Genomic DNA, 11,026 nt, shown 5'->3' on the forward strand with positions numbered 1-11,026 from the left:
AATTATTCAGAATAAGCCATTCTACCATACACTGGAAATCTTACCTGAAGTTTTTCACATGGTCTTCCACGGTAGTTAATGCCAGAGCACTGTCTAAGGCATTAATATAGTAAAGAGCCTGTGTAGAAGAGCCCCAGTTTACTTCTGCATATAATAAAAATAAATAACGCATATTAAACCATGGGCTTTTCCCTATATTCTATTGCAAAGGTCAGCAATCATGTCATCTATGAGCCAAGACAGGGTATGTTCTCTCATGCTTCATAGATCCAGAGCTGTCATTGTTTGTGCTTCGTAATAGAGTAGGTTTTGCTCATGTCATGCAAAAACAAATTCTTCCTCTGCTTAAAAACTGTTTTCTTCTCTGTTCCATTAACTTTGTATCCTTCTCCCATGTATAAAACGGACAAGCCTGAGTAATGTATTTGCTATGGAATTTCAGGAAGTTCAAATTAAACCATTAGGAAAGAACACTGTTAGCTCCAATTAGCTCTGTTCTACTATATAGGTCCAAAATTGTTCTCAAACCACAGTCTTGGCATATACTTCTTTTGTTACTGTGCAGCTGTTTGGTGGATAAAGACAGATAAGAAACAGCTTTCCAGACTTTGATATCTACATGAATACAGATCAAGTCCTGTTATGCCAAGATATAAAGCTAACGTTTGATGCAACTAAGTGGAGTTTTGTGTAGAAGTCATCTTTTATGAACCGTTCAGTTGCTGATAAATAAGTGCTGAACAAAAGTCACTCTCTGAGAGCAGAAGATGATAGCTTTTGTACAGTGTCTTCAGTGAATTTAACCAAGCTTTAAGCTGCTACTTTGCAGCAAGGACACTGGCAATGTACTAGGAAAGGGTAGCAGTTCTCAAATGCTTTCGACAACTGCCTTGTGACAGGTGTGTTCTACAGCTGCTGTTTACAGGAAGAGAACTGCAGACTGTCCTGGTGGGTATGAGAACACAGATAGAGGATGGAAAACAGTGCAGCAATATACACAGGAAAGAATAACACGGGTTCAGATCGGGTGTTGCTATCCCAAGCTAGCTGCAATGAACGCACATCTTCTGCTGGGAAACTTGCCTCGTTTGTTTGTTTGTTTTTCTACTTCAGATAGTTAGCACTGAAATCTGGACCTGGGTTAGTTTTGTCCTGGCTACGAATAACCAAACTGTCTAACTCTGGTACTGGTGCTGTATTGTATTAGTGCACAGATTTCTGAGGAGAGCTTCTGTGATTTGCTGAGCTACTAAGTAGGGTTTTTTTCTAGCAGTGAAGTGTGCTCGTCTTTCTTGATTTACTGAAGAATTGTAGGGAGGTGCTGGAGGATGATCAGTTCATGAGTAATTCCGCTTGTGTTTTTGTTGTATAATGGGCAGCAGGTTTACATTTTGAGTGAGGAGCCCAGACGAGCCAGCTAAGAGCAAGCAAAGGTAAGGTTTTGTGTGTGGATGGAAAAAAAATAATGAGTGATACTCAAGTAAAAGCCCAAAAGTAGTAAAGATATGGTGGGAATAAACTGATGTGCTGGAATGTTTATGCAAAGCCCTGAACCAGACTTGAAGTGCTTGTTAAATAGGCAAAAATTCACCAGAATGTCATCTTAATTTATATTATACAAAGTGGTATTTAATGGGATGCTCCAGACTTCCCTCTGAAGAAAGGTATTGGAAAAAAAGTAATGTCTAATTCTGTAAGCAGAATTCGTTCTGTGAAATCCAGTCTGGCTGCATAACATATACACAAAATAATAGTGTTTTGTGGTCTTACCTGGTTTCTTATAAGTTACATAAATATATAGAAAGAGCTCAATGGCATAAGTGATGAGAGCTGCCCACCAGTTGATGACAAACATGACACCACAGCACAACAGGGCTCCGAAAAGCGACACCCACATGTTATAATACCTGAATGCAGGTCTCCAACCTGTTTAAAGAGAATTGAGAAATTGTAAGAGTATAAAATATGGTGGTCTACTGATTTTGCACATACGAACACACATGCAATTTGTTTCAGGCTCTGTCAGAAGGGGTGGGAGTGATGTGTGCAAATTCTCAGGCATCACGAGTATCCACAGGTACTTTCAGGTGCTGGCTGATGCAGATTTCCATACATATAGAGTACTGGATCTACAAGACTTTTACTACAAACCCTTTCCTACTGCTTTGTCCAGCCTGGCTTTGAGTAGCCATTCTGTTTATATTTTTGCCAAACTAAAGTTCATTGGTTCAGAACTGAAAATAGATTTTCCTGTAACTAACTCCAGGTGGTTGGCTACTGTGTCCTTTTGATGCATATATGTAGAACTTATTAATGGGCACTAAGCATTTGCTGAGAGTTTATCCCAATACTGTAAGTGCACCTGTCTTAAATTTGAAAATTGCCTGACCTCACTGCAGAACAATAAGATCTTTTGCAATTGACTTTAAAAAGATATTATTCCTGCTGCTCTTCAGCTGCAGTACTGAATCCATCCCCTGCTAGCAATTAAAATGATGAGGCAAGCAGTGAGCCTCCATGGTTTGCAGGTCCCTGCCAGGTGTTCTACAGAGCAGATTCTTTGGAGAGGGGAAAAAACACGGAAGATATGAGAAGAGGCTAAGCAACCCTATCTTGGATCATCTTTCTAATGAGAGAATGGGAAGATATTGCTGTGAAAAAATATGCTGTCCTGCAGCCTTGCAATTATAATCTATCACTGTGAATTGGCAGAAATTAACTGGAGGAAATGAGAAAAGAAAAATGGCTGCAGTTTTGTCTGAAATGTTAAGTAGTGGCAGGGTAGAGTCAGATGCACGCACATGAAGTCTATAGAGGTAATTTTTACTCGACTCTAAGGCTGTGTAGAGCAGGCAGATCTGCATTTGTTCATCTGTGCAGATAATTAGCAGAAGTGCTCATCTTTTCTGCCCTCTGAACAAATGGCACCATGCAGATCTATAGGAAGGAAGTTGATGTAGGCATTTATGTCACTACTGCAGTTTCTTCACACGGGAAATCAAAAATGTATTCCTCGCTCCTTGAATTGAATAATTGATTTACAGCAGAGGAAATTGTCTTTCCTGTGTGCCAAAACCAGTGTTGCTCAGCTGATTGACTTTAGTCCTTAAGGTGTCCCCCCTTCGTTCATGAAGATAATGAGAATTATTTTGCTGTGGCAATGCACAAGCCTGAAAGCCAATATGTCCCTTTGCTGAGGGACTCTCAAGTTACCCCTGAGCAGGACCTCATTGCAGTTCCCTTTACAATTCTGCTACTAGCCACTGCAGAGCTGTGCTGATGTTGCCTGGTGGACCTGCTCTTGTTCTACATGTTCCCTCCCAGGCAGCCTTGCTTCTAGTGTAATTACTGTGCTTATGAACTTTCCTGTAAATTTTGCTGTAGACTTGGAGAAGGGCACAATGGCTCCCCGGTATACCTTGCTTAGTTTGTGTGACTAGAGTTGGCGTAGGGTTTTATCCGTCCACGTTGTGTGATAGTGAGGGGTAAAAAACACCTTGAGAAGCTTTCCTGCTTCAGTGGGATCCTCCAAAGTAATTTTCATTGTGTACAACTGTAGGGAATGTAAGGACTAGAGCCGCTATTTTTTTCTTTTGGAGATAAATAAAATGCGATCATAGTCAATGAAAGCGGTAAAACCTCAGGTCACATAGCTTGGTGTATAGGTACCGCAGTTTACTCTGACATACAGTCAAAAACTTGCAGAGATCAGACTATGGAAGCACCCATTTAAATCACTAGTGAATGCAGACTTACCTGGAGATTTTGCATATGAGGCGTGAAAGCAGGAGAAATTAATTAAAGCATATGAAGCCAGGAAGAAGTTGGAGATGATGGGAGCGATGGTATTCAGTTCAGCTGCAAGACACATGCACACACGTCAGACATAGGCACCAGCTTCTTAGATTGTTGGATAGCTTTGTCCTGATCATGAATTAAATCTGGACATGGTCTGAATCTGTCATCCAGGCAAAGCTCGGGTATTTTCCTGTGGTACCAATTTAAGGCCACCTTGATATACCTTCATTCCTATTAAGTAGTGTCTGCTGATGCTGATTTTAGTAACATTATATGCTATGCAAGGTTATACTTGATACTCTGATGCTACAGACTGACTCTTAATGATGTAGAGCTGGTGTAAATTTCAGAATTTTAAATACATAATTGAGAGGACAGATGCGTTTCACAAGAGAGTCATAGTTAAAGCTTCTTGTTTTGCTTTTTAAATGGCAATCTCAATTCTATCTACGGAACTTCACATTTGCTTAGTATCGCAAAGTTGGAATTTCAAATCTTGGAAGAACTAATTTAAAAATACCCCTAAATGTGGTAGCTGGGATTTTCTACTACCAAAGCTGGCAAACTGTGATTTGCTTTGGAGCTGACTGCAGAAGGCTTGGCAGAGTAGGCTTCCAAATTATATCAGAATTATCTCCGAGCTGTGTGCAGTATAAACTGCAAAACCACTTTCAAAGTTTGTGACTTTGATGTAATTCTAAGCCCTGCGCTCTTCCAGTGGAGTGAACAGGAATTGCACCTACTCCGCACCTCTGAAAATTAGGCTGTGGTGGCGTTAAGATGTTATGAGAGTCCCTGTTGGTTTCTTTTTGCCGCCTTTAAGAATAATGGAGTTGCTACCAGGGGTTTGAGTGTGCTTGGGCTAATGTCAGAGCTTACCTAACTGGAAATTTTTCTAACCATAGCTAATCATTGAATTAAAATATCAGTTTATATAATTCCAGAACATGAGATTATAGCAGTTGTATAATGATATACAAACCAATCAAAATGAATGCCATAGCAATCACGAAAGTGAGAACATAGCCCCTGATGGGCTCGTTGTTTTTTCCATATCCTTTGGCAAAGAATTCGAGCCCTTTGTAGACATTGTCCTTGCAAAGAGCCTGGTAAACAAATCAGAATTAATTCTGTTAAGCAGTGCTTTCTTGCATCAGAAGCTCACTGTGAGTGACAGCTTGCTAGGCTTTTGCTAAACAAAAATTATATCTATCGTAGTAATTCAAGTACATCTACTGCTATGACACGTAAACGTTCAAGTAAAATGATAAGGCAATATCCTACTATATTATTATACAGGGGGGAAACAGAATCACAGGCATTCAGTACTTATTCAGTGCTTTAAAAACAGATGAACTGAATAGCTAAATACAGTGTAAATTGGAGGGGACTGAAGCACACATCAGTGGCTTGGTGTAAGTAGTACAGGTTCTCTTTCTGTCCCATGCCCTCTATTCCTGTTCCCTCCACATGGCTGCTGCCAAGACAGCTTCTAGGCAGCCAGCTGGTTTGAGCACACCTGCCAGCACCTCAGTCTTAAAGTCCTGAGGGCTCCTGCATATTCCTGGTGCTCCTGTGCTTCCAGGGTGGCTTTCTGTAAGATAGAAGTGGTCCTGAAAGTAGTCTGCCTATAACAAGCACGCATGTATCCCCTGCTTCTGCAGCAAAGCTGAGCTCTGACTGAAGGAACACTATCAGCCTTGCGTAAGGGTGCTTACCTGCCTATTTCTGTTGAAAAACATTCTACATACTGTTTTCCCTGCCTCTTCCTCCCACATGTGTCAGTGTTGTTTATAATATATACCATGTTTGGTACATTAGAGTTCAACTAAATTTTACGTCTATGGAGTAAAACAGAGTATAAGGAAACTGGTATTTAATTTTACCTGGAAAACTTTGGGTGCGCTGACAAGAGATGCTAGAGCTGATGACAAAGTAGCAGAAAAGATGCCAGCTGTGATGAGAGGACCAAAGCCAGACACCATGCTCATCACCTTTAGGAAAAAGAGAAGGAAAAAAGAATAGCCAGGCTTGCAGTTGGATGCACTCTTTGATCACGGACCCATTTAAGTACTGTGTTTCTACATGTCTCTGCTTTTCACAGTTCTAAATTCAATATAGTACAAGTCAGCTGTGAAGTAGGGAAATACGATTATTCCCATTGTAGTGAAAAGCAACAGAGGCATAGCCAAATTTTCATACAAGTATGCAGCTGTCTGCAGAGGCAGGCGAGTACTCCATGAGATTTCCTCACCTCCTTTACTAACTGGTTGATATCAGTAACAGCCTCTACTTGATGGGTGGATAGTCATCTTGGAGCAAGAAGGGAAAGTGGAAATGGCAGGAAGAAACAGCAACGAAATGTGGTTGGAGGCACTTTCTTTGGTTTGGGTTGGTTTGGTTTTTTTCTTGATTATTTAATATGGCTAAAAAAGAGAGAAAATGCCTGATTGCAGCAGCGTAAAAGCAGTGCTGCAAACAGTAACGATGGTCACTGTCAGGCCTCCCTCCACCCTCCCAGAGGGGCTGCACTGGCCTCTGTGACCGCTGAAGCAAAAGCGTTATTGAGAAGCACCAGACAAGGAAGATGAAAGATAAAGTGGACAGATGTGATTGCCAGATGCTTTTTGGTGTGTGGGAAGTACTCCAGAAAAGAAACCAGTTAATCTTGGAGATCTGTCAGATGAAGACTTTTTTTTTTTTTTTGTGACTTCAGTCTGGCAAAGATAAATGCAAGAAGTGAAAATCTGTGGCTGTACAGAGGTCACTGGTTTAAAGGGTTGTCCTGGGTCTGGGCAGCTGAACTGAGGTGGGAGTGAGGATGGTAAATGATCAAGAAATGAAGGAAAAGTAGTCTGTGACAGGGCCACTGTGTCCCTTTCAAGGTGGATACCCAGCCCTGTCATTTAGTAGAGCCAGCTGGGAAAAAAAGCAAGTGACTTTAAAAGCTACAAATGACTCGTTGAAAAGCAAGTGCAGGTGGGTGGTGAGCTCCTCTAGTGGGCCATGAAGCACAGGGGCTGAACAGACATCTGGGAGCTGTGGTTGTCAAACTGCAGAACTGCTTTACTTTGATGCTTTGTCTAAGTTTTATTTTGAAGAATAAAAATGGCAGTCAGTCTCTCTCTGGCCTAGGAGAAAGATCCCATTACTTCTCACTTGATTTTTCACTCACCTTTTTAAGAAGTCAGAACCCTTGCTTTTCATACTTTGGCACAAACCTTTACCAGTGACCACAGCACCCCTGAGGTAAAATCACACCCATGTGTAAAGAGCAGTGAGAGGAGCTGCTCATCTAAAGGAGTTCCTGAGGTCTCCGTTAAGTCTAGATTTTGAATTTGAAGATGTTACTGCATATTGCTGCATGATACTTGTTGAAAGAAGGAGGTAAAACCTTACCAGAGTGCTGGGAGGGCTAGTGAATGGGCAGTGTGAAGGTTATGTGGAGTGCAGGGGACTTTCCTTTTGGTTTTCCTATAGCTTTTACTTTTTTGGATAAAAGTGGATGTCCTGTTGCAGTTAGTTGTCAGCAAATAATGGTTTTGCAAGTTTGTACTCATGAATTCGTGTATTGCCTATGATTATATATATAATCTCATTAAAACCTGAAAATTATTCATCAGCCCATAATCACATGGCTGACTTGCACATCTGGAAAAATCATAGCCTAGGCTGCAGGCAGATGATCCATTGCAGCTCATTCCAGGTACAACTGTATTATTGACGTTCCCAGTAGCATCTCGTACGACACAGGAGGCTGTGGAAACAATGATATATTGTTATTTTCCTTCCTTGTGACATTGGAAGAATGTTTTTGCCAAGCTTTGTCTCTTAGTCTGCACACATTTTGTGCAAGTGCTGCCTTAGTCTCATCCCAAAGAGTAGCATTTCATGTTGGGCAGATTACTTCCCTCTAGTGTGGCTTTGTTTCTCGTGTTGTCTGTAAGCAACTGTTGACTTCTGTTACTTTTAAAATAATCAGCCAGTTGACTAATGAGGACTAGCATATTTCTAAGAGTACAGAACCAGACAGAGATTAAAAATAGATTAACTAACTCAGAAGTATATTGTCTGCCTGTGACTACTTTTATAAATGCCAGTATTCAAAGAAAACTGGTCAGTGAGGGTCTTAGGTCTAAGCATACTTTGTGTATTTAAAAAGGACACACAGTTTCTTTAGAGACACAGATCCTCAGCTGTTCAAATTGACAGAGCCCAATGGATGCCAATATGGTGAGAAAAAACTTTAAAGAGGAGAAATTACCGATTTTCTGTTTGGTTTTATTAATATTTATGCTGTCTTTTTGTTTCCCATCAGAAATGGGAAGAAACATATGGAGTTAACTTAGAGTGCTGGTCTTAACATCTTTAGTGGCTAAAATGTAAGTTTATGTAGTATCTTCAAATATGTCAAAAACAATGTTCTTGAGGGTCCCCAAGTAACTATTATCTGTTTAGCAAACCGGGGGGAAGTATTGCACTGAAAAACAGACAGTTCTGAAGTTGAAATACAGCTATTGCTTGTGAGAACAGAATGATGCATTAACACAGATTTATAACAAAAGTAAAGAATGACTACTTACACTTTAATTGAAGGGGAAATTTAGATCCAAATAATGCAATAGCCTGAGCTGCAGCTTGACCTGAGTATTCAGCCTTTTGTGTAAAGTGCAAGAAACGCAGAACTCAAGAAGACTTGAGATTCATCTCCCAGTAGAAGGGAGTATACTGCAGGGGTTTTATGCACTATTGAGGTATTTACTCACAAATAAGAGAGTTATTTACAACACTCTTTCTTACAGTACTCTTAAAACAGAAAAATAAAAATATTTTTCTTGAACAGAGATTTATTGTACCCTTATAATGAGAATGTAATTGCTTATTCCTCCAACACAATTCATGGCTTCAGTGCAGGTCTCCTTTTTACTCTTGTGTCTGTTTTGTTACCTCACATTCCAATGTTATAGAGCACTTAGTCATGTAGTGTATCTTCTTTAAGACAGGCAATTGATTTCTGTCTTTGACATATAACATACCAAATGTGTGTGTTACTGTGTTGCTCACGAGTGCTCAGTAACACTACTGAGAACGAGCAGAAGCCATGTGACATTTCAATGTGAATGAGGAACAAAAGACTGGTCAGAGGTTCCTTTAATCTTTACTGTGCTCATGGATACATGCTAGTGGTCTTTGTCACTGAATCAAATGTGAAAGTAACCATACAAGTTATACAAAAGTCCAGCTGCCAAACAGGGACTTTTGTTTCTGCTGATTGCCGCTTTTTCCCCCACTGTTTTTAGATATAGTAAAATCAAAACAACTGTCTCTTTATGTAATAAATCCACAGGATGAAAAAGCATTGAGGTTAATCATTCATTTGCATATCAGGTTTTCAAACTTCTAAAATCTTATAAATTAAGACGTGAAGCAGAAGTTCTGTACTTACCGACACATATTGCCACACCAATGTAAGCAACTGTTGTAATCACGATGGCCAGCATTGTTCCTTTGGGTATCGCAATTTGTGGATCCTTAAAGCAGTAACACAAAAAACACTGTGAGTTTGTGTGCTGCAGTCTGACTGCATTTGCATGCTAGGGAATCCTGCTACACTGTGATATGAAGATATCTTTAGAGGGTAGATTTTTATCATTTAGACCTGCACCAACAGTTTGTGTCCAAGCATGTAGCTGGTGAAGCGGTCCGGTGGTGTAGTTCTCCTATCCTGGACACAGTGAACACTGCAGGGGCAGAGTTGGCATTTATAGCAGCAGGAGAGTCCTGAGCTTTGCGTTTCTGGGAGCTTCAAGCTCTCTTTACATTGCAATGGGCTTTATTTTAATGTTTCATGATACCACAGGTAAGTAGTTACTGAACTAACCATCAAACTCCTGTGGATGACAAGATGGGGTCGGTTTTGGTTAATTGGTAGGATAAGTAAATAGTCACCCTGTACAGAATACAGTACTTTTGTAATTAGCAACTAGTAATTGTTAGCTGTGTCTTGACAACAGGCCACATCCTTTCACTGTTTTGACTTTAAATTTAGATAATTTAACAAGGCTGAGTTATAATGCTTACAGTCCAGCTCACAACAATATTGGCTTTGATCATGCAACTAAGTAAGAGTCTAAAGATCTGCATTATACATTGTAATTTTAAAGGAGATTTTAATAGTAGCCAACCATACAATTTAGTATGTGTTTGTTTATGCTAGGAAGCACTTTTTATGAATTGTCTTCTTAAATTGGTTTAGTGAGTTTTTTTAAGTCAAAGATGCATGGAATGCAGTTTAAGACCCAGACTTTTGTACTTTTATAACTATGCTCATTGCATGGGAAAAAAATCAAAATACAAATTTGGAGTGTCGTGTGAAGCATGGATGAATGACTTAACTGTGTTAATAATTAATATAATTTTTAAATGAGGTAGGGACTTACTGAGCTGAAAAATAATTGCAAAGTCACCTCAGCTGCATAAGACCTTTTGCCCTCAGATCATGGTAACTTTAATTTATACAGTTCTGGTGTGCGTGTCTTAGGTGGTTGTTTTTGTGGAGTCTCATGCTGCAATCTTAAACACTGTAACCTTAAATCTTAGGGTTAAAGCTTCTCACAGCTTTACAACTTTTAAATTTTATCAATAATTGAACATATATTTAATATGCTGTTAGCATTTTAGGATCTGCTCCAAAATGCTCTGAAGTCACTAGGAAGACCAGCTGTTTCTGTAGGTTGGCTTTGGATTAGGCCACTTTGTACATAGTGTTTGCGACTAATTCTAAAGAAAGTTTGATTGGTCCGTTTTACAGTTTTTGAATACTTCTTAGCTTGCCTTTTGGATTTCTGGAGAGGCTAGTTAATTTAATTAGACCTGTCTAATGCATCTAAACATGCTCAGTTGGGAATCTGCATCCTGGAGGACTTGGTTATAGAAATCCACTTACCGCCAGACTGAAACAACTGCAGAGCGCCAACAGGGGAACTGCTTCCCCTGCTCTGCTCAGACTCTTTCAAACAGCTTATGAAAGAAGTGCTGCTGCTTTGGCAGCTTGCCATGTACATAGAGCGCCGTGTATAGCAAAATAATTATTTTTGATAAAAGGATGGAGAGGGTGTGAGGCTGATTCAGTCTCACTGGACAGAAGTACAATGATTTGGGGTTTTTTAATTAAAAATGGAATCTCATAGATGCTAGTAGTGTCTCAGTTTCTACACATTTCCCTCTG

General features: G+C 39.9%; 1 protein-coding gene and 1 long non-coding RNA gene across 4 annotated transcripts in view; one reads left to right on the top strand and one right to left on the bottom strand.

The window, feature by feature from the left end:
* The window catches only part of LOC121091522, a 37,563-nt gene that overhangs the window by 25,270 nt on the left and 1,267 nt on the right, over window positions 1-11,026 (top strand). The gene's annotated exons all lie outside the window — the stretch shown is intronic.
* SLC12A1 (solute carrier family 12 member 1) overlaps window positions 1-11,026 on the bottom strand; it is a 52,900-nt gene that overhangs the window by 20,314 nt on the left and 21,560 nt on the right. For both annotated transcript variants that reach the window (XM_040601432.1, XM_040601433.1), the window contains exons 10-16: window positions 9,245-9,329; window positions 7,404-7,555; window positions 5,685-5,792; window positions 4,781-4,904; window positions 3,757-3,858; window positions 1,771-1,926; window positions 45-144 (exon numbers count right to left, since the gene is read on the bottom strand). In XM_040601432.1, the coding sequence (XP_040457366.1) occupies window positions 45-144; window positions 1,771-1,926; window positions 3,757-3,858; window positions 4,781-4,904; window positions 5,685-5,792; window positions 7,404-7,555; window positions 9,245-9,329 (827 nt within the window). The remainder of the gene's footprint in view (window positions 1-44; window positions 145-1,770; window positions 1,927-3,756; window positions 3,859-4,780; window positions 4,905-5,684; window positions 5,793-7,403; window positions 7,556-9,244; window positions 9,330-11,026) is intronic.

Source organism: Falco naumanni, chromosome 7 (genome assembly GCF_017639655.2).
Source record: "Falco naumanni isolate bFalNau1 chromosome 7, bFalNau1.pat, whole genome shotgun sequence".
Taxonomy (NCBI): domain Eukaryota; kingdom Metazoa; phylum Chordata; class Aves; order Falconiformes; family Falconidae; genus Falco; species Falco naumanni.